A 23,907-nucleotide genomic window follows, 5' to 3' on the forward strand; every position below is an offset into this window, starting at 1 on the left:
TCCGCATCACAATCACGAAACATCCTGTACAACATCCTACAGGAAGCAATTAAGAATCAAATTACACACTATGGCAGATTGCCTCATAATATTGCGCCAAGCTGTCGCGACTCGTCGTCGCCCAAACAACACTGTTGCACAGAGACGCGCCAATGAAACTGTACGAGTAAGAAAAATCGTTATTAGCCACACTCCATTTTTCTCTCCGCCTTTCTGTTGCCATCTTCCTTCATCATTGCGATTTCATGTAAGACTATAAAAGTTCTAAAATATATATTCTAAAATAAAAATACGACCGAAATGTAATTATATTCTTTAGTAATATTTTTGTATTTTTTGTAAGTTATAAGGAATGAAGAATAATAAAGAATGTTTATCGATACGATTACACAGTGTTAATCCAAGTAAAATGCGACCGTATCACTATTCGATAATCCGTGTTTTTATACAAGCGTCATTTTGTACCGTTTCAGTGTGCAACATAACGTTGGACAGCAGGCAGCTGTTCACCAAATCGGATCGTGGCTTCGGGCAAATAAAGTCGCCGTATCTTCAAGGGCCCTCGAGGTGTACATACAGATTCGTGCCGGATACTGGACAGCGGGTCGAGCTACAGATATATCGACTGGTGTCCATCGGTCGACACAACGGCACCGCGTAAGTAGCTTTTCGGTAACGCCTTTCTTTCCGTCCGCTCGTATCGCTTAACGGCCTTTTGCGCCCCCTGGGCTTCTTTATAGCCGCGACCGTAAACTTTATGGTAAAGTATTCTCGGCGCCTGTACAGCTTCCGCCTGACAGTCACATGCGTCTTTAAACTTGCACTCACCTCACGGTTGAGCCCAAGTAATTTTGAATACATAATAAAACACATGTGTGTGTGAACACTTAAACTCTTAAACAGCTTTTCGGTATGATATACTTGGTTTTTTCCAATGCTTTTTCAATACTTTTGTTCCCACTGTTTAACTTGAAGTTTTATTCATATAAACATACATTTGCTTGGTATTGTTATGTTTCTTAAGACATTTCCATTGAAAAGAAACTTTATATTATATCCATTTTTATGAAAGTTATAAGCAATTATCGAATCGGATTGAGTATTAACTAATGTGTTGTTCCTGTAGTGAAGCTTCGAAGAGCTAAGGATACAACTTAAGATCTATTGGATATCTTATGTTGTTTAAAAAGCACTCTTCAACAGAGTTTCGTGTTTTTTTTCTTATAAAAACAGATCATATATATATTGAAAACAAAAATGCAAAAAAAACTCTTAAAATATCTTAAACACATTTATCAATAATTTACAACTTTTCAATTGCAAAATAACGACCATTCGTGAAACCTTCGTCTTTACTTTTCTCGTTTGTGTAAGTAATTGAAGAGCGGACAGCGCGGACCGATATGATTGAAAATCGCTCTCGTCGATGGTCGTTTCAATTTATCATACTTCCGCTCTTACGAGACGATAGCTGGGTTCTCAAGTCCCTCTCGACTATGGGTAGAAGGAGGAGCTGAGAAGTCACGAGTAATGCCAACGGAACTACGAGAACTCGGAGGGTTGGGGAGAAAAATTACTGTTTTCAGAAAGCCCTCTGGCATCCCTAAACCCCGCCATACACGAGCTCGTCCACTCCGACCACGTTCACGGACAACTTCGTGGCGGGCGGGAAAGGCCTTCGACAAGCCCTGGAAAAGTTCTTACAATTTTTCGACAAGGCTCTTCAACCCCAACCCTCTCGTTCTCGGGCTCCAATGTGCCACGACGGCCAAGTCGGAGCTGGCTTACGACGCGCCGAGCATCATACGAGCTTATTCTAGTAGCTTTTGTTCCCGTTCCGGAATACGCAAAACTCGCGCGATCGTACATATCCACGAAGTGGATGTGTGCTTACGGTGTGCGAGTGGTGGTGGCACGAACGAAAAATATACGTCCGTACTTCCCTTATTGCTATCTTTCTTGAGAGAAAATACATTTCCGTTAAATTTTCAACGCCAGTCCTGTCGTCGTGTCTAAAAATAACTTGTTCAAAAATCAGTTTGTAGATCGATTACTATTAGTACTCACGTATATGTATTCGACAACATAGATTGAATCTAATAGTAATTTTACTCGTAGAAGTAAAAATTGTATTAATAATTTCGCGTTTTATTTTTGACAAAAATGTACGTACATCTTAAATAAATTAAGAGAACGTTCAAGATTAATTTTCTCGTAAAAATTAAAGCCTTAAAAAAATATTGTCGGTCCTTTTGCATTTTTAGAGAAGTCTGGGGCGCGATTAAACTCCTACATTACTTGTAATGTGTAAGATATAAATCTGCATAATTCTCATATTACACTTTCAAACAATAAGAATGTACTAAACGACCACCATCCGTTAGAAGCTAAAAGCGTTGCGTTAAACGCATATAAAAAATGCAGGAGCCCACACTTTAAGTCCACTTGTTAGCGAGGAAACGGCTGGTAAGCTGAGAGCGAAAAATACCGTTACTCTTGCCTGCACGGCTCAGATCGTCCACGTTTCTTTCGTTTTCCGTGCACTGCGCTCTGAGAAACTGCAACGACCGGAAGAAACAGCGCCGCCCACACGAATCGTACCGCGCAAATCCTTCTACACGGAAAAATATTGGTGCTTGATCGGCTTTATCGTAGAAAATCCTGTGAAATTTTAGTATTACTTCTGAGCGGAATCCTCGGGAAATTTTGCGGGCCATTTGCGACGCTCCTTAAAAGTCGAGGCGAAAAATATCACGAGTCTGAAGAACAGCGAGGTGAAGATATTCAAACAATTGTTTAGCAGATGAGCTTGAAATTTCATATTGTGTTGAATTGTTTTCGTGTTAATGAAAGTAAAACTACGGCAGATCGATATCGACGATGCGCGAGAAAAATATATTTGCATGTTAAATCTGTAATGAAAAATGCATACTCGAGATTTTTAGTAGATAATTAGAGTGACAATATATTTAAATGTGTATTTTGTCGTAAAATTTTGTTTGCTAAATTGTGTACACTCTTTCGCGAGAATTCAACATTTACGAATGAGATTGAAATAGCCGGTTTTCGTAGTTTACGCAACGCATGACGCTGAATTAATACCACACCGGACCGTAGCAGGACGGAGTTGGTGGAAATATGACAAACGACACATGTTACATGCGCGGTCGTGTAATACGTGTGTAGTTCATGCTCGTTAAGTTATAATTAATGTAACTTTCCGAGTTGCACTATGTAGGACGCCATAACAGGTTCCTTGTGTTGTTCCGTATCACGTTTATCACATCCTTCAAAAAATAGTTGATTACTGATTATGAAGAATTATGTTATTATAAAAAGTTTTAACGGCTAAACTGCGACAGCATATTTTATGGGAAAAAATATTACAAATTAAAAATATGCTTTAAGAAAAGCTATGAACCAAAAAATCAACAAAAAAACAATATAATCAAGAACTAAAACATGTTAATAAACAAAAAATGTGGAACGCTTCACGATTTTGCCATCTTAAAAACATTATATACAGTAAATATAGATTTTTAGAAACTTTATTAAAAAGTTATAATAAAAAGATATATCTATTGATAACATCTGGCGATCTCGGAGACCAAGAAATTACACCGGACAATTAATTACTTGTTTTCTTTGGCATATTATTAGGGGAACTAAAAATATTTCTTCTTATGAATGTTGTTTCATTAGTACGTAGAATTCTTAATGAAAATAATAATTAATCCTCTGTACCGCATGTATATGTACTTCATAAAACTGATAATCAGGGGAAGAGGATGAATTAACTCGACAAACATTAAACTTTCCGTCTGCAATCATATTTTTGCTTCCTCGTCTACAATCTGAGTTTTTTATCCAAATTTTTTTGTATTATTCTAAACTTTCAAAAAATGTGAAAACTTTTTAACATCTCTATTACACTACCATATGTAATTTTTAACTCAAATGTTAAATTTTTAGTTATAATAAAAATTGAAATATAAGGGAGAAATTTGAGTGAAATTTCTTTTGTGCCAAAAAAATCCAGATTGCCACAAATTGTCAAAGGATTAATCAACTTTATTATATTGTTAATAATAAAAAGGGATTTCTTTCATTTAAGATTTGATTTTTTATTATAATTTTTTAAAGAGCTTCCATAAACCTATGTTCACATGACATTCTTCTTACTTTTATCTGTAGAACATATTGCGCAATTTGACCATTAAAACCTTAGAAAAATCCTGTATACACACTGTCTAAAAGTAAATCAGAACTTCAGTGCTACACTTATAAATAATATAATTATCAACGAATATTTACTGTTTTTCAGTAATAATACACTGATTTACTTTTAGAGAGCACTATTCACTGAAAAATTTATTGTAGTTTCTTTTAAGAAAGTAATAGATTTATATTCTTTTTTATGAATCAATCTAAATTAGATTTTTAGATTAAATTAAATGTCTGAGTGCAGCAGTTATTGCATTTCACAGATATTTATGCTTTGCACAAGTTGCGTTTATATTGTCCCTTTCTCTTCTCAACAATTGCTGTCTCACGTACGCAAATCGTCTATCTTACTGCTGTCCCATACAGTCGGACCTTCCGGGGTCCTTCTCGAGCACTCATAGAAGCTTGATAATAGAACGTGAATTTCGAGAAATGGAACAAAGCGCGGGCCACTCGGGTATCTCGTGTTCCAGTCCGAAAACCGGAAGATGTAGGTGCTCCTAATCCCGAATGCCGAGCCACGGTCGTTGCGATGTACGTGTACGTTCTCGATGAGACGCAATTGGGTCAGGTCCTTCGGCTGGACATGCACTTCATTCCATGAACGTCTCTCGAATGACCCGCACGGTGCGATTTCAGGTCCGATGTCGTATTAAGTGACTCCTATAGTCAGAAACACTCTCGAAAATCGAAAGCAACGTCATAATCGAATAAGATCTCTTCTCCACAAAGTTGTGCATTGTAACAATTGTATAATTCTACAGTGCTGACTTGTTAACGAAACTATTATTATAATATACCCTCACAGCAAAGAAACTTTGTTAATAAAGTACGATACTTAACGCATTTTGACGTTTATCATATAAAAAGATATAGTTTATTTAATATTTAGATAAATAATTTATGTAAATAAAAAAAACGGTTTTGCTGACGTAATTAAAAAAATTTTGTTAGATACAGATCTGAAAATAATTTTGTTGAAATATTAAAATAATTGTGTAGGACGTTCAACTGGTTGCCAAAACGTCAAACTTTTTATGGAATTGCTCATCATAGTTGAGTTTTCTATATAGTTATAATTATTTTGATAGAACAGAATTATTTTTAAATCTGTATCTACCTAAATTTTTATACATATATAAATTTTTATATTTTTTAGCAAAATCGGCTCTTTCCGTGCAACAAATATCAATACGTGATTTTTTTTTTCTTTTGATTGAAGCGTTATAATAACAGATAGACTAAAGCTACATCAAGCTACATCAAGCTGCATAAAGCTTAGTGAATTTAATGCCACAAGCATAATTCTCTCTAGTCCTCGGGAATTGATTTGCGCGAAAACAGCGCGCGGTACACTAAATCCGCAGAGATATCGCTCTGGACACACTCAAATTAACCGTGTAGAATTAATTTACGGGCTTTATTGAACATTGTACAAATTTCATACTTTCCTACTCGTAAACTTTCGACTGTGCGTATTCTCGAAAATTAGTTCGCACAATACAACCGATACATGGACAATACATTGATATTTACGTTGTTCGAGATCGCGCAAATTAAATACGGAATATGTTATCAATGTTCCAGGAATCATTCGTTCGCTGAAAGCTAATGTCGTCTTTATAATTCTCTCATTTCAATAATACAAATGTACTGAATATATATATATCCACTCATCCATAAAGTTAATTAAATCGCAATAATGAATGGGGTCGGTCTGTAAAGGAAATAATGCTATTCAAGAGAAGCCGAATAAATCGAATATTAATTTGTGAAATTGAATGATTGAATGATCAAATAGGGGGATGAAGGAATTAATTTAGATAGACGTGGATAAATTTATTCAATTCATGGAACATGGAAGCCATAGGCGACCCATAAAATAATAAGCCATCAAATAAAGGATCCAATATATGAAGAACTCATGTCGAAAATCCTGTTCCGCCAATCTGATCGACGATGAAAAATATGTGAAGTTAATTAAAAAATATCCCATGAATGATGCACAAATTATCCTGCATAAAGTAACTCGTTATCCGCACTCGTCCCTTTCTCTCTCTCTCTCTCTCTCTCTCTCTCTCTCTCTCTCTCTCCCTCGTGAGAGACATTAACCTGCAGAATGCTGAAAAATTGCCTTCGCCGCAGCAGTGGCGTACACACCGTCCGTAATTAATTCATCGCGATATCGCGCGAGAGGAGAACTCTCGCATTACCCATGAGGTATCCCGCGAATATTCCAGCTGGCTTGTTGACGGATGTGCATGCGACGCGACGCAGCCTGGGAAGCGAGAGCGTGGATTTCGTTCGTCAGTCTGGAAAGCGCCGAGAAAAGCGCTTCCACACCCTTTCTCATCGCGCAACCACTCTTCCGTTCTCTCATCCTTACACTTCACTCTTCCGTCTTGTCGGCCCGTGTACATGCGGTCCGGGCGAAGGGTGTGAGCGACAAAATTACGTCGCTCAGCGGAATACTATTAAGTGGGGGTAGCGGAATAGAATGAGTACCGTGGGTGATGGATGACCTTAATTTCGCTATGATTACCGTCGGCTCGGGAATTTGTATGAAAATCGCTTGGGGCCGCTTCTTTCACACAATCCCCCCCTCTTCACGCCTTCGATCACTCTCCCCGACTTCTTCTCGCTACTCTGTATTCTCGCTACCCGCATCTCTCGGTCTTTTTTTCTTTTTTTTTTTCTTGCGATTGCCACCATTTCCAGATTAATACCCCTTCGTTCTAATTTTGTGTTCCGCGGTAGATGTCTCCCGTCGAATCGTAAACGTCTTTCATAGAAATGAGAAATTACATCGATATTTAATGACGTGGATTAACAGTTCGGTTAGCAGCTTGTTGCTTGACAGCGATCGAAGGATTAAGGAAAAAGAAAGGAAGAAGGAAAAATATTTCCTGCCAGGAAAATACTAGGGAAGGAAGATGGGATAAACTTCTGCTATCCGTTGATTAAAACTAACATTTTAATCAACAGTTAGTAATGATTAGTACATTTTTTAATTACTCCAAGGTTAAAATATAAATAAACACAAAAGCTTTTTTATTGGACTCGTTGCCAGAACACATTTTGTATAATGTATTATATTCTATGTAAAATACATAGAAAGATATATAATAAGTTGTGAATTTAAAACAAACGGAAAGTGCAAAACATGCTTTAACTTTGGTTCATATTATTATATTTGTATTATACTGTGGCTATTCGCCACTAGAGGTCCACGGAACTCACTCGGTTCGCGTGAGCACCGCAGCCACGCTAATTCCCTTTAAATAGAAACATCATTCTGGATTCATTCCAGGCGTCTAAGGCAAGTCCCACACTACATCGCCTTACTGATGAGTCTAGTGTTGTGGGACCAGGACGAAACGTTGCGGCCGACTACAAAGCTTCGAGTCAGGCCTCCTTAGTGGACATTCACATCAAAGTCTTCTTCAACAAAAATATATTTATATTAATAAAATTAAGTGGTAATAGCGTATACAATTATAAATCATTAACAAATAAAATATACAAAAAAAAACTGTGGTGGTGATATCCGAGTTAATCTTGGTCATCTAATTATTACTAATGCCCAATTTCTTCACCTCTAGATAACTTTATCCAAGAGATATCTCCCAGAATACAATGGAGATATCTCCTGGATAAGGTTATCCGCAACTTATCTTGGGCATAAGTCAACTAAAAAGATAAAGATTTTATATTTTAAAGATTTTTTGTTTTAAAAAACGACCTACAGTAACGGTTATAAAAAATAAATTACTTTAAAAATTAACATAAAATTATACATAGAATAGTAAAAACCTCACATGACTAACAAGATTGACCTGTATCTATAAGATTCCTTGTACAGATTCCATTAAACTGTTCAATTTACTATATAACATAAATATGATTAAATTAAAAAACTTTTAAAGACGCACCATTAGTAAAAATTACGAATGACAGAACTAGAATTTCGCGCGCTCAAGAATATTGCGAGATAGTATGGAGGTGTTTTATGCTATTTGACAATAACAAAATTCAACACCTTCACACTGATCGTTTTATCGTTCCTGAATGAAATTCTAGCCCTGTCATTCGTAATTTTTAAACAAATGCTTGCAGCGTTTCTTCCTATTTGAAAACTATCATAACTTCGACATTTTCATATTAGACTTTTCGTCTTAAGGGGATGCTGGAGTGACGGTCGAACTTAATTAAGGTCGATAGTACAGACTTTTTTAAATTTCAAATTCGATAATAGTGACATCTTTCATTCATTTCTTATACTTATCATATATCGTTGTGTCTCGCTCAAACGCGTTCATCTGTCCTTATCTAACATATTGCAATGCCATCTCTTAGAAAGAGATCAACTAAAATACTGCTCGGTTTCCTGGCTTCACGTCAACTTTATTCGTAGTATACGAACGAAATTTTTGGCGACTCTTTTCTCTTATACCAAAGACCCTACCTCGTTTCGAAAAGCAGAGGATTGTTCTTCGAGGTTTTCTGTAGGCTACTGGCTACTTATTTTAAAAGGGTAAAATCTGAAACTCTTACATGCAGCACACATTGTGACGAGTTGACTGCAGGAGCCGGTGACAAAACTACAATTTTTAATTTTCTTTCATTTTTCGTGTTAAATTGTAGCTAGCAGTCTGTGTTGTTGATACTTTAATCGTGGAAAAGGACTTTTCAATCCATAAACACACAATTAAGAGAAAAGAGTCTTTAAAAATTAATGGTAAAACAGGACACTCCAGCATCCCCTTAAAATGTTACTAAGAATGTCTTTAAAATATTTATCACTTTTCGAATATCCTGTATGTCTAACATCACGAAGACCATAAGCGCGAGGATGTTCGACTGGTGATAAACTCTAGTCGGCGTAAAACGGGATCCTTCGCTGTTATCTTATTACATATAGTTTAAGTTTTTAGTATAGTTACATAACGCGTCACGAAGATAAATTTTCTTCAAAACTTTCAGAAAACAATGTTGAAGCGTTTTAATTTTCTTGCCAAACTTTTACGCGGGAAACATTACGAAACTTTCATTTGTTAAAATGTACTCTCTTTTGGTCTATTCACCTATCGCTGCGAGCATTTGTTAAAACGCATATGGACGTGCGTGAGCTCGCAGAACGATTTACACACACTAAAATTAGAGTTTAAAGAATTACTTGCAATGTATTTTGCGTACTGTATGTCCTGTACGGTAAACATTGCGCATTGAAATAGTAACTTTAAAAAGTACATTTTTTAATACAACATTGCGTGTGTACGTAAAATTTTTCAGTATTTATATTTAATAATAAAAAAGCTTTCAAGCAAATATAAGTTTGTCAGATATCGATTTCATCTCTTAGTCTGTACAGTTTGTTTCATGTACACTCTTAAAAGTGCACAGTACCCGCGGGCTGCCGCGTCGTATAACGATTATTCCTGTTCAAAGAGTTCATCTCCTTTCGCGGAAGCCGTAGCTCGGCGAGCGAGGATATTATACTCGAGGGCTAAGGTTTAAGTAGCTTCATAAATTACGCTACTTTTACGGTAGGATCACCTAATTCGCGCTAGGAGCGGTTTCGGCGAAAAGCGAACTTCGCTCCAACCAAGGCCCGGAATTTATATCTCTTGACGTCTCGAACGCAAAGTGACACTGTGCGTTAGACGAAGCAAGTTTCACGTCATGAAAAAGTATTAGAGCCATTTATTTAAACTACAGCCGTTTTAGAAAGATGCTTTTTCGTCGCGAAATCACAAGAGGGATAAACGGACATCACACGCTATTCTTATAGTTATGTAAGTTTAAACCTGGGGTGGTTAATCTTTTTGTCTCGCACACTATTATGGTTTAAAATCTTTGGTGTGCCATTCTGCTATAGAATTTACCCTCCGCTATGATTTTTAAAGCAGGATTGATAAAAAAAAATGTTTTTTTGTTAACATAACATTGTATTATCTTTTTAAATATATTTTTAATAATTTTTCAAATAATATAAAAATGTATTGAACATGTTTCAAATAGTATTAAAAGAAACATGCTTAAAACATGTTTAAAATATATTTTTTATCAATCCTACTTTAAAATCACCATTGATATTTTAATTGTTAGTTTTTGTAGATAAATTACAATATATCTGTAAAAAATACGTAAAATATAATCCAGCTTTTATGATGGTAAAAACTTGTAAAAAGTTTATTAAAAATTGCCAATCATATTTTTTAAGAATTTTTTCAGATTTTGGTATAATTCGGAACAATAAAAAATTTGCTCTGTTTCTCGGAAATTTCTACTGCTGATGGAGAATTAAAATTCATGTTGCCAGAAAGTTAAGTAAAAAAAGGACAGTCCAAATCTTAGTTATACTTTCTTTTCTTGCATTGAAGCTAAAAAATTTATTTCTTTTACTGTGTTCTCTTTTTACATTTGTTTTAAAGTAAATTAAAATATTAATCAAAGATTGCACATATTTTGCTCATTTTCGCGCTTAAAGTATTATTCTAACTTCGTTCTGTCTCTAGAAAATTATCTGATAGCCCCCAATCAATATACTCATGTGATGAAAACAGAGCAATGAAATATCAGTCTAATGACTTTAGAACGAAAACAAACCCAACCAAAAAGCACAAGTAAAAAAATAGATTATAGTGGAGTACGGTTACTATTTTTTAGATCGTGGTTCGATTTATGATCTTAATGCTCGTGAACATTATTTGTTCTTTAACATTTGATAAATAACGAAGACGGAATGATTCTTGAGTTTGTGAGCGTGAATCGATCTCACTTTTCGGATTCTAATTTTTTTTCTCTGGCATCACATGCTTCTTTAGACGTGCCATTAGCATGCATATCGCAGATCCATCCCCCTAAGCATAAAAAAATTATACTTGAACTTTCTTATAACTAAATTACAATGTTTAAAATTATAAATGAAGACGATTCGTATTTCTTTAAAATTTCTGATAAAATTATTGCCTCGTGAAGGCAAGCTTTTAAAATCAAACCTACATATGTTTGTCACGATTTCCTCACCATAACTAAATTACAATGTTTGAAATTATAAATGAAGACGATTAGTATTTCTTTAAAATTTCTGATAAAATAATTATTGCCTCGTGAAGGCAAGCTTTTAAAATCAAACCTACATATGTTTGTCACGATTTCCTCTGCTCGCACGAGAAGACGCCGCGTATGCACGTAAGATTGTCATAACTCACGCGTCGTATCACGACGCGACGGAGATAACACGATTACATATGTACATCACGTTCGCGACTAGAATATCAGACAGTACAATTCCTCCCCGAAATTCGACGTTTCGCTCTCGAGGTGCGCTTCTAACGCCGCTTGCTTACCGCGCCGAGTTGCAATAATGTATGCCGAGCACACTTCGTGAATTGTTTGCCCGCGCTATGTACACTTATCAAATTAGACACTCGCTTCGCTGATAAATCCAACGCGAGCGTTTGGTAGCTGCACGACGTTCGTTACGCGTGGCATAAATGATACACGCACGGTAAACGCGGCATACAACGCTGAGCTTGTGCGTACTTTAATGTGTACTTCAAACGAGCTATCTCCCTCGTGATAAGAACATCGCGAAATTTAATTTCGCTCAAGGAGGAAGGTAAATGAAGCCAGTATTCGTGGTGCTTTAAAGTCTTCGGTTTGATTAATAATCATTATTAGTAACCATGATATATACCTTGAACTTAATGCTGTAGGTGAGCCATTAATTTGAGAAATAACCGCGCCGAGGCTAATACAAAAAAATTATTAAGTCTCACGCTGTGTTAATTCAACTACATTTGAAAAAATGCACTCTATAAAATTTATACAGTCTTTGCTATAATAGTATGTTCTTCCAAATTATTCTCTCAAAAGAGTACTAGAAATAATAGAAACTAAAGAAAGGAAATATTGAAACTATTATTAATAAAAAAATAGATATTCTTTTTTAATGAAACTATGTTTTTTAAATTTATTTTTTGTTAGATATAGTTTACACCAATTTATAGGTGGTTTATACTTATGGCCAATCTATATTCAATCAATATTTCATATTTTTTTCTCTTTAGGTTTTTCGGATTAGTCTTGGATTTGCGAGGCTGTTCATAACTCGTATCGAGAGAAAAACGGCTGAGAATTACCGCAATTTTGCTCCTGAGCGAACAATGGACGATGCGCCTAAGCTTCGTTCCTACATAGGGGACAACGAACGGTTTTTATCAGGCGCCGGCCAATTGATCTGTGCGCTTCTGGAAATAATGCGGCCGCGCGGTTATCGTCGGTGTGATTTTACGATCGACTGGCGCGGACGAGACAATGGCCTCCCGTTATTTATTAGCTCGAATTTCCGCGCATTATGCGCCATCGAATCTATCTGCATCGCGGCATACGTGATTGGCCCACGGTTTATGCACGAGTTAGGTGGCCTTTCAATACTAAAATAAATCATTAGCATGCGCGAATGCGAGCCCGCAGCCGGCTATTATGGTTAAATAATCGTGTTATTGTAACTGATGGTGCACAGTGCAATCCTAAAAACTATATTATCCAATTGTGGCTGGATTAATCGCAGTCCTGGTAGAAATATACAGTTTTCTTAGACACTCATCCAATTGTTGTCTAGTATTTCTGTGTTCTCATTAGTTATAACAATACTGCATTGAAATTGGACAAGAATTTGATAAACTTTTTTTCAATAGCTGAAGCAATTTTCCTGAAAAAAATATATGCAATATGCAGACATCTGCCTAGTTATTGTCTAGTATTAACAGATTATTATTAGTTAAAATACTGTGTTGTCTTTTTATTATTTTACGATTTTTATTTAGTAAATGGATTCAGATTTTGCGTATCTTTTGTGTGTAATAACTGCAGGTATAGTGTTACATCTATTATAGATTGGGGGATTCTAAGTTAGTTATACTTCTCATTGTCAGTTACTAGACAGAGTTAATATAATTGTCTAATATTTGCTGAAAAATGCATGAAATTTCTATCAAAGACATTTCCATTGTTTCTGCCATTCGAAATTTCTTTCCTAAAACCTTGATAGAAAAGAAAGAATTATTGGAATAAAGCGAAATAAATTTGCGAAGCGTCCGCACAGTTCCATTGTGGCAATGGATAATTTCGCGACGACGACGTCGAGAGTAATATCTGCAGAGAACGTGAAAAGAACCGTATAATCTTTATTCCGTATTAAGATCACGAAACGTCGCTTAACACGTCTGCCTTTTTCTCAGCTTTCTCCTGTCCGCTCAAAGAATTTACATGAGCCAGCACCCGACTTTTACGTTACGTTAAACATATTTAGTACTTTTAACACATTAATAATTTTTTAATTCTAAAAGTTGATAATCTCAGAAGTTTAACGGAGATCGTTAAATTGTGACATTCGTGTCTCGGATGGCGATTTGATGAAATCGAGCGACAATTAGCGAAGCTCGAAGAGCCTCCGACCACATCATTGTTCCTTCTCTCGTTTCGAATCGACTGGCCCAGCTTTACCGCTCGTTCCTGCATCCGTCTTTCGTCTACGGACCAGCCAGGACGGGGGAGGGAATAGTCTTGTTTTCAGAAAACTTCAGATCCAATTCACCAACTTTCCACATTACGACAATGCCGTTCGAGCTCGAGGACGCGTGGAGTAGTCTTTCATCCGTTCGAGGGTAAATGAAACTGCCGCTGAGAGAAGCAGGAGCCAGAAAGACATTCCGTGCCGGACAGAAAGGAGAACGCGAATCACCTCTTTCCCCTCAACTTTACCGCTGATTACACGTTCCGCTACTGAGTAGAATTCGTCTCGCCAGAAATAAATTAGTTAATGGATCTTCTGCGTTCTGGTGCACCGCAGAAGCAGCGCGACAGCAACTTTTTGCGATTATAGAAGAAGCAAAGATGGGAAACCTATGTTTCTAACAGACGAGGTAATTAAACCTGCTAATTTGGAATTTATTTGAAATTTTTATAATACAATTCTAATGGAATAAGAATCAACGCTTATCAACAATTAAATTTAGCGCAGTCTTCGTTGTATATTTTATTTATGAAAAGATTAATACTCTGTTTGGGGAAGACAGAAAGAAATTTTTTTTTAATGAAGAAAGGTACGAAGAAAACTTTTCATTAAGTAAGTGTGATGTATTGTTGTAGCAATTTAAGAAGAGAAAGAATTTAATTTTTTTAACCGATCCTGATTTGGCATTGTTATGATTGCTCGCTTGTAGAATATAAAAAAATAAATTATTTAATCTCTTGTGTGTGTGTGTGTGTGTGTGTGTGTGAAACGGAAAGGGATGACGCTACGTGTTTTATATGATCAGATTTCAGCTATAGGTTTTTTTTATGCGAAGCTTAAAATATTATGCAAGTTTTACAATAATGTAGAATTTTTATTAATTCACTTATGTTTTTTCATTTTGATGATTTTATTTATTTATAAACATTAACTTATTTTACCAGACAAATTAAAAAACTAAAAACAAGATACGTTAACAACATACATTTATGGGTAATTCTCTTATATTAACAATAAGCGCTGTAATCGATTACAGTACTTAAAAGATTAATTTGGTACTCGTGAACTGGATACATACAAGCCTCTGCAAATAATACTTATTCGTGTGAACTAAAAACACTTAAAATTTACATTAGAGAAACACATTAGAGTTTCACGTTACAGCAATTTATTATACATCGGAATTCGTGCTTCATTAATGAAAAGTGAAATTATTCCGGCTGAATCTAGCGTGTAGCCGAAGTTTCACGCGCGATCGCGCAAAAATACACACCCGCAGGTCATATCGGGTCACATCGAAAGCCAGAAATGGTAAGCTTCTCGCTTATCCGTACTCGTTTGCACCACCAGCGTGCGATTTGTGTCCCGTAGATCGCCAGATTAACGGGGTACCGATCGATGAGGCACATTCGCATCCGCGTCGGCTCAGCCGTCATGTCGTCCGATTTTCGAGGGTTCGACGAGGGTGGATCTGCGCGCTCCATCCCTCTAACCGGTGCCGCGCCCGAAATCGTTCTGATCGTTAGAAATTTGATTTCACGCTCGCCGCATCCATAACATTCTCCCTGCGCGAGCGCGAACAACGCCGACGATAGTAATGGTACATGGAAAATAGGCTTTTGTGCCGCATGTATTGGGTGGAACGTGAAATTTCATCGAGATTATCATCGTGTATAATTTTAATCGAGAAATTAGAAGGCAACATGAGGTTAATTCAGCTTTAAACGAATGACAATAATAAGTAAATAATTTTTCCATGTTTATTTTTTCATAATTAACTTACATTATGATATTGATGTACGATAGGGAATATTGGCAATTTTGAGAAAGAAAGTTGATATATAGAACGCGATTTTCTATCACTTTTCTTGTGTCCATCTAAACATCGGCATCGTAAAGAGATACGAGATGGTAGAGACACGTAAATGGTTTATACCACTGGCACTGCACGTAAAAAAGAGGTAATAGATTTTTTTTACGTAACACCTAGTATGTGTATGCGCATGTACCGTTCCCTCGTACTCTCATTTTCCGTTACTCTCGCATCTACCTGATGTAACGGGCGTAGTCCCAACGCGAAATAACTCGCATAAATCACCGATGGTTACGTAGATACATTTCGTGCGATTCCACTGGCGGTAATGTTTTAATAAAACCCGAGGCCCAATTATTCAACTCGGCAACCTCAGTTCGCGTCCTCAAATGACCCGTGTACACGTACTGAAATCTCTTACTTTTAACCAAATATACGGTTGTTTTGCTATTTTATATTTTATTCAAAAGGGACTGTTATACCCATTTATCACTTTTATTTCTATCGTGTGTAGTTGCGATGGTATTTTGGCATTTTCGATCGGCAAGCATCGTGACAAATAGCCGTCATTCCTTTTCGCAGTCGAAGCCGCGGATCACGTTACGGTTGTTTGGACAGCAGTTAGGCGTTAAAAATAGCATGTACTCAAAGTTTTCCGTTTGCTCCCTCGATCCTCTGCCATCTCCTCCGCAAATCTTGTTATCTTTGTGATAATCTGAAGTATCACATAAGCCGCTAACGTCAACCAAGAGAAGATGGAGAAATGGTTTCCAGAACAACGACGTTGACAAACATCACGCGTACCATTTTCGAGCACTGCCTCCCAGCGCGAGGTGTACGTCAAAAACACACGTGAAACTTTGATACAAATCTGACAGCTTCCGGTCACGAAATCCAGGGGTGGATACGCGAGAATCTGAAATCCAAGCGGCGTACGTTTCGTCGTTATGAACGAAAAGAGCAGGAGTCAGCTCCTGAGTGTGAGAAGTAAAGTGAAAAAAGTTTTCTCCGCTCCTTTCTCAGCCCTTTTTGCTCTTCTCGCTACCCTCGTTATTCTTTTAAGACCCGCGTACAGCAGATCGTTTCCGCGAGGAAGAAGAAAATCCACCCTGTTGATTTATTCGATGAAAGAGCTACAAGAAAATTATGTGGATCTTAACGTAGTCCGGTCAATTGCATTTTTTTTTCTTTGTTGACTGATCAAAGTCAAATCTCTGATGGAATATTTCCTCGTTCGAGAAATGTAGTTTTATCGGTTGTATTTTTTCAAGCAACTCGAGATCGTCAAGACGTTGGAGTTTGTGGGGGGATGAGAGACGAGATAGCGTCGAGTAATTCTTGATTACTGGAGAATAAAAAGGACTGCGAAGTACTTATTTCTTAACGAAAGCTAATTGTCGGATATATATTTGCGTAATTTACATTTTAAGAGCGGAGAGAGTGCTCGTTAAAGTCTATTGCGTAAATGCAATTGGAGCCGAAGTAAATAAGAATCTCGACTAGCCAATTGTCACGGTTCAGTGAATCGAAGCTCGTGATTTAAAAGCCGAGGTGATCAACTTAACGACGACAGTCGCTCGTGACTTCACAATTTCAACGAAATTACTGCAATGCCTGTTTCGCTGCTATTTAAACGTCGGACTTATCTTTCACTGCCTGATTAATCCTTCGTTATACCACTCGATTTTAGAGTATGGCTTACCGTCCTCTCGTTGAGACGTCCTATTTATATAAAATTCCTTCTAATATATAAAAACAAATTTTTAAATATCGCAGTAATTTTATGTAATATATATGTGAATCATGTCTGTATTATAAACAATATCAAGAATACACTTTTCTTTAAGTATATAATAATTTTTTTGCAATATAACTTTCGCTGTTTAATTGTTATTATATATATACAGTTTTTTTTCTCTCTTTATATTTATACATTTATAATTCTAGTGTATATCTCGGATGATAACATTAATTATGCAATTAACTCTTAGTACACGATGATTTTCCGGTCTTTTATTATACGATAGGTCGTTTATGTTCTGGATTAATTTTCATAATTTTCATAATTTTTATAATATAAATACATTAATTTTTACATATTTTGATTTTAATACCTTTAGAAAGTACCTGCAGAGAGAGGGTGTATATTTAAAAAATTATATAAATATAACTAATTACTTGGTGTGCTCCTGTATTTTATATAATATTTCAAAAAAAAGAAATATATCGGACACGAATGACCAATCGTATGTACTATAAGGATCAAGGTAAGTATAAGATTAACGAAGTGGATAAAACAATAGACGCAATTTTATTACGGTTTCGCTACAGCAGTTGTGAAAGCACGGACTGTGCCCTTTATCGATTTTCCATCCTGCAGAGGTCAGTGTACCTTTAAAACTTTATCGGCCACTTATACCGCTGTTTTATCGTTTTTCCAAGAAAATCATTAAATACAGAATAAATTCTACCAACATTCGTAACGTATGTCAAAGGTAGTGCAAAACACATTCGTTAAGAATGTGGTTCTTGGCTGCGGATAGAACTAGTAACTTATTCCACTTTCAGTGAAACTAACATTTTCATTCCAACGGTGATTCTATGAAATGTCGAGGATGAATAATTTTCTATGCTTCCGTGGCGAAAACGAGACACGCGCAGAAAAAAAAAACATAACTTAGTAAATACCTTACATAAGTTATGTACATTTTATTTAAAAAGTTCAAATTCCGTATAATAATAAAGTAATGTATAAAATAAAATGTTTATTACATAACTATATGTATACACATACAAATACTGTTTTAATAAGAATTATTTAAGATATTATCTTAGATGATTTGACTGCGAAAATTTTAAGAATTGGCTCGTTTTAGATTTTTCACGTCTAGTAATAAATTCTAATCGACAGAAGAATAATAGATTACTAAATATCTGATAATTAATCAATAAATAATAATTTTTCACTTTGGCTAAGTTTTGTTACTAGAGAAGCAAGGTTGAAATAAAAAAAATAGATTCTTTGAGAAAAGATGTGTTTCAATAAAAGGCTACTAATTAATAACTAAACTATATTATTTAAAAGGAGTATTTTTCTGGTCTATATCTCTACTCAGTCTGTCAAATAAGTCAGATTTATTTTGGATAACGACAGTACAAGTACAATCTGATGGGAAAATCAACTGAAACGCAGTCCACGCAGTCAGAAATCAGTTGACATTTTTGAATGCCGCTTAGAGAGTCGAGATTAAAGTGTTCCCTGTCGTACGAACTCAGCCGTTCGGAAACAAAATACAGTACGCTTGCGCGTATTGCAGTAAATGGATTTATCTCTCAGTTGGCTTTACTATTGACGCATCGTCAGCAAACATTATTTCGGATTAAGCCGATTTGTTTTACTTAAATCCGTTAAACGGGCGGCCTCCTATCTGAATTAAAAAAATAATTGAATCTTTCAATTTATGTGATACTATTCTGTCGCGATACTGCGTAATCTTTTATAAATTTTATAATGAGTCGATTCGATAATGAGTTGAATCCAAGTCTCTTGACTGTCACAATTTATTCAGATTTTATACAGAGAAGGGAGGAAAAACATAATACATTATAAATCAGCAGTTTTCTCGAGCTTTTCCCGCGATAATGACGACGATAATGCGATTTCGATCACTATTGTCCAAGGCATCACGGTGTTTGCTAACCGCCGCGCTGACTCGCGCCGCGTTTACTCTCGGTTGTATCTGCGAGGGAACGTTCCTCACTTTTGCCCCTTGGGATTGCGTCGGTTTACATTTAAATTTATAATCCGTCCCTCAGAACGAGGAGACTCCGTCCGAATGCCCGCAGTAAATTGATTTGCAGTATAACTCCGTTCCCTCGCCGCCGTCGGAGGGGTTCGCACCTCGTCGGTGAAAAGATGGTACAGCATGAAAAAGACATGGAAAGCTGTGCAAGCAGAATGGCGAATGGCGAAACGTCGGGGTGGTGGAAACGGCGGATGACGGGTTTCAGGAGGGAGGAAATGTAAAATACGAGATGGTCTGGGCGCGGTAAGCGATTTCCGGTTGACTGACTGACATCGGTAAGCTTGGCTCTGCCTCCGGGCAACCTTCTCACCGGCGTCTAGTCGGTTTTCCTTCGCGTTCTCTCCGGGCTATCCACAAGCGGACGTTATATACAGGGACGCACGTGTGTTTGTTATGTACAGGCAACGTGTACAAACTGTACACAGGGCCAGGATTCTCGGTACTCTGTTTTCCACTCGGAGGCTCGACCGCGATTAAGGTACTCCGCGCGACAAGACGCGCCAAATTGCACGGTATTTCGAGGAGGCGGTTCCAAGGACTCGCCGTTCACATTGCCCGACAGCGATTTCGATAAGAACCCATCCTTCCGACGAAGTGTATACTTGTCGAGATTCTTTTATACGTTATGTCAACGGTCTGAACTAATGGTGTTATCGACATTTAAAGGTTCCATCATATGTTACCAGACACAATGAAACTCTTATCGCTCTAGTTATGACGTCAAATTTACTAGACTTAAATAATTGTGTCTTTTCATTTACGACAAAAAACCCGGGAAAAAATGTTTTCTATATAATTATATAAAATTACATATAATTTTATATAAAATTATAAAAAATATTTTATATATAATTATATAAAATTATATAAAACTATATATAATTTATATATTTGTATATAAACAATTCTATTCGTCTGGATATTTTTCTTAATGCACAGTTTGATATTCAATACTTGAGTCTTATTTATAACAAATTGTAAATATGTGGAAAGGATGATTTTATTGAAATATCTAAAACTAGATAACACAGTTCTGGAAATAATTTTGTTAAACCATCAAAATAATTATGTCGGAAATTCATGATGAGTAATACTACACACAAACAATTTTGATGTTCTAGAAACTGAGCTTGAACTAATTATTTTGATAGTCCAACACACACAAAATTATTTTCGAATCTAGCTTTTTGAGGTATTTTAGCAAAACGGTTCTTTTTATGTAAATATTTATAAATAATATAAATATTTGTATTATTGAATATAAACATAAATATTTGACGTACTATTTAACTTGTGCCTTAATTGCGGAAGGAACGACATGAAAGCCATCGATTGAAAATATTAATTATACAATTATCCATTATAAATAACGATATTAATTTATTGTTGATTGAATAAAGTTCTCTCTGAAATTTCTGTTAACTGATCGAGTATACTTACAGACCGTTGAGATTCTGTATGTCCTTGCAGTTGCAATCGTGACTTCGAAGTTTCCACGCAGCGCGGGGTCTGTCTGTTTCGCATTATACTGCCAAGAAGCACGGTCCACGAGTTTCCGTTTTATACCCCGGTGAGCCAGCGCGATTATAAGGGACTCTGAGAGACAAGGCCGTCCTAAATTGCACTCGAGTGTTTCGTAACTCTCCTCGACGTTGTGACGATATTCCCTCCTGATGTAGTCCACAAAACCCTGTGCGCTCTGAGAGAAATCTCGCTTCTGTATAACCCCCAACGAGATACCACTTCCATATATATGTACGTAAGATAATTCTTATTAACGAGAAGAAAGACGAGAGTTGAGAATTTTCGTATCGCGTGTTCTCATGCTCGCAATATATATCCAAGAAACGTGCACGCGATGAAACTTGCGATGCTATCATCACGTGATTATCACGAAAAGAAATACAAAGTGTAACGGAAACTTGGAGGAAATCACGTAGCATAAAAGTTAATTATTTTATTGGCAAATTGCCGTTTCTTTATCTGCTATTTATTAAGAATTAATTCTTTGCTCTTATAAATCATAATTTTTATTTTCAATACAAAGAAGCGAAAAAGACCATATTATTTGTCAATTTAATTTGTGATATTACATATTTCAGCTTCCGTTTAAAACATTGTATCAAGACTGACAAATAATCAACGCGCAATTTGCTTGAATCGGAAATTGTAAGATTTATGCAAAAAGTATTATCAGACATCAACATCCATTTAATCGAATATAGCCTTCTTCATTCATTTATGTTGAACATTTCTCTATCAAACTTTTACTATTTTTTATTTTAAGAGTCCTATCGATTGTTGTGTGTAGAATATTCTTTCATCTTGGAAAAAAAAAGATTATTTGAATGCGAAGAAATCTGGTCCTCTTTTCTACATTTCATAAAATGGTGGTAGTTGATTCACAAACCGAAAAACTAGAATGGTCAGACGCCCTTGAGAAATCGTTTCGATCTTTTGGGCACGGGTTCAGTTCATCGTACAGAGAACGGGATGAACGAATTGGACAAGAGCGAGAAAAGAGAGGGAGACATGGAGAGAGAGAGAGAGAGAGAGAGAGAGAGGGGGGGGGGGAGGGAGAGAGAAAGGCAGGGTTGCTCCGCTGCATGAGAGAAAATCGCGCGAAATAAAAGCATCCAATTTCCTGTGAATCGTCCGTTGGATCTCTCGGCGGACTTCCTCCTCGCTCTCTCTCTCATCGCGGCGTCCGAACGGTGTGGTGGGAGAAGAAAGAGCATGGAGGGCCGGTTCATGCTTTTCACAGCCGGACACGAGATGCCAAATGCAGTCGGCGAAACGTGAACCGCCAAGGATCACGAGTCGAGAGTATAGGGTGACTCGCTGAACGGCGTGAAGAGCGCGGCGATGCCGAAGAGCGTCGGCTTCCGTCTTTATTCTGACGCAATCCTGGCATTTCAATTATTTATATCGCGCTATCAGCAGCACAATGAAATCTCCTTGATACGTCTCTCTCGTTTCTGCCTTTGAATTCCGGTTTTCTTACAAATTCTCCTTATTTGTTTCTACTTTCTTTGAATACTTGTGCAGAGCGGAAGCTGTTACTATTTCGGAAATAAAAATAGACGTGTAAATAAAATCAAATGGAGATTGCAGATTATCCGACGATCGGATTCGCGACTCGTCGAAGTCCGCAAGTAATAAATTCATAAGTGTACGCTCACTATTCAACTAATATTGATAATTTTTTAAGCCTAGAACGTTATTGTACGTACAAATTTGACGTGTAAGTAAGCAAGATCATTAAGCGCTCTGCTTTCAGTGATCAGTAGGGAATTTAATCCGCCTTGCTAAAAACTGGGACAAGCGAAGATAAACTTTTAAAAATTCAATCTGTTATATATCAATTTGGATTCTCTAGCGGTCAATATTATAACAGAGCGTGATGAGTAATTTTAATTTTAAAAAGTTTGTATTATAAGAAGACAATTAGATTTTACACTTTTTATATCAGGATTGAATCAATTTGCTTATTCTTCCTTTTCTTTTGAATAAACTTCCGAAAACACCCGATTGTCATGAATTTTGGCAGAAATACTCCAAATGGTGTCAAATGAATGCCCTTGAATGGATTTTCACCGACAAGAAAGTTTAATGCCAAAAATATTTTAATGAAATTATGGAAGTTTGTGCTTATTATTTTCAGTATACTACATGTTTATCGCAGTTTATATAGGAGTTGAATGGAGAGGATTCGTATATAGAAGGAAAATATTTATTGTTAAACCCATATGCAACGATACAATTATGGAAGTCGTGCACCCCTTTGGCAGGGAAAGAAGTAGGGTGAAAGTGTCGTTTCGTGTTGAAAGTCGAAACCCACGTGCAATAGTACAATTATGGAGGTCGTGCCCCTTAAGCAGGGGGGAGGGGGGTGAGAGTCGCTTCGCATGGACAGTAAAATATTTTAAAGCAGAAAATTTTTGTTGTATATAGTAAAAAAAAACATTATTTTTCAAACTTATCCTCTACATATTATGGAACTTTAATTTACTATATCTTCTAAATCAATGCTAAATATATATCAAGGTCAAAAGCATCGGAGCTGCTTCCATTATTGTCGATATTTACCATAATAAGCACAAACTTCCATAACTTCATTCGAACATTTTTGGCATTAAACTTTCTTGTTGTTGAAAATCCAATCAAAAGCATTTATTTGACGTCATTTAGAGTATTTCTACAAAAATTCATGATAATCGGGCGTTGGACGTTTTTGGAAGTTCACCCCTTTCCTTTTAAATTACTAATTAGGTTGTTTGATAATAAAGATCTAAAGATTTTTTTTTCTTTATAAGAAAATCTTTATAAAGATCCAGATTATAAATATTTTGTCATTAAAAGGGTAAAATGTATAAATTGTGTTACACACATTAATTAAAAGTGACCTGTTTTCTTGATAAAATTTCGATAGAGGTACTATCACTGAATGTCAATAGCTTTCTAATGTTAAAATATTATAAATATTTATTGTGTCTTATCTAAAGGATTGTGACCAATTCATTAAGAATTCCAACAGCAAT

The 23,907-nt window shown here is 36.2% G+C and overlaps 1 protein-coding gene across 4 annotated transcripts in view; it reads left to right on the plus strand.

The window, feature by feature from the left end:
* LOC108770740 (uncharacterized) overlaps positions 1-23,907 on the plus strand; it is a 310,951-nt gene that overhangs the window by 134,832 nt on the left and 152,212 nt on the right. For all 4 annotated transcript variants that reach the window (XM_018522448.1, XM_018522447.1, XM_018522446.1 and 1 more), the window contains one exon: positions 474-657. In XM_018522448.1, coding sequence (XP_018377950.1) covers positions 474-657 — 184 coding nt within the window. The remainder of the gene's footprint in view (positions 1-473; positions 658-23,907) is intronic.

Source organism: Trachymyrmex cornetzi, unplaced genomic scaffold (genome assembly GCF_001594075.2).
Source record: "Trachymyrmex cornetzi isolate Tcor2-1 unplaced genomic scaffold, Tcor1.1 scaffold131, whole genome shotgun sequence".
Classification (NCBI taxonomy): domain Eukaryota; kingdom Metazoa; phylum Arthropoda; class Insecta; order Hymenoptera; family Formicidae; genus Trachymyrmex; species Trachymyrmex cornetzi.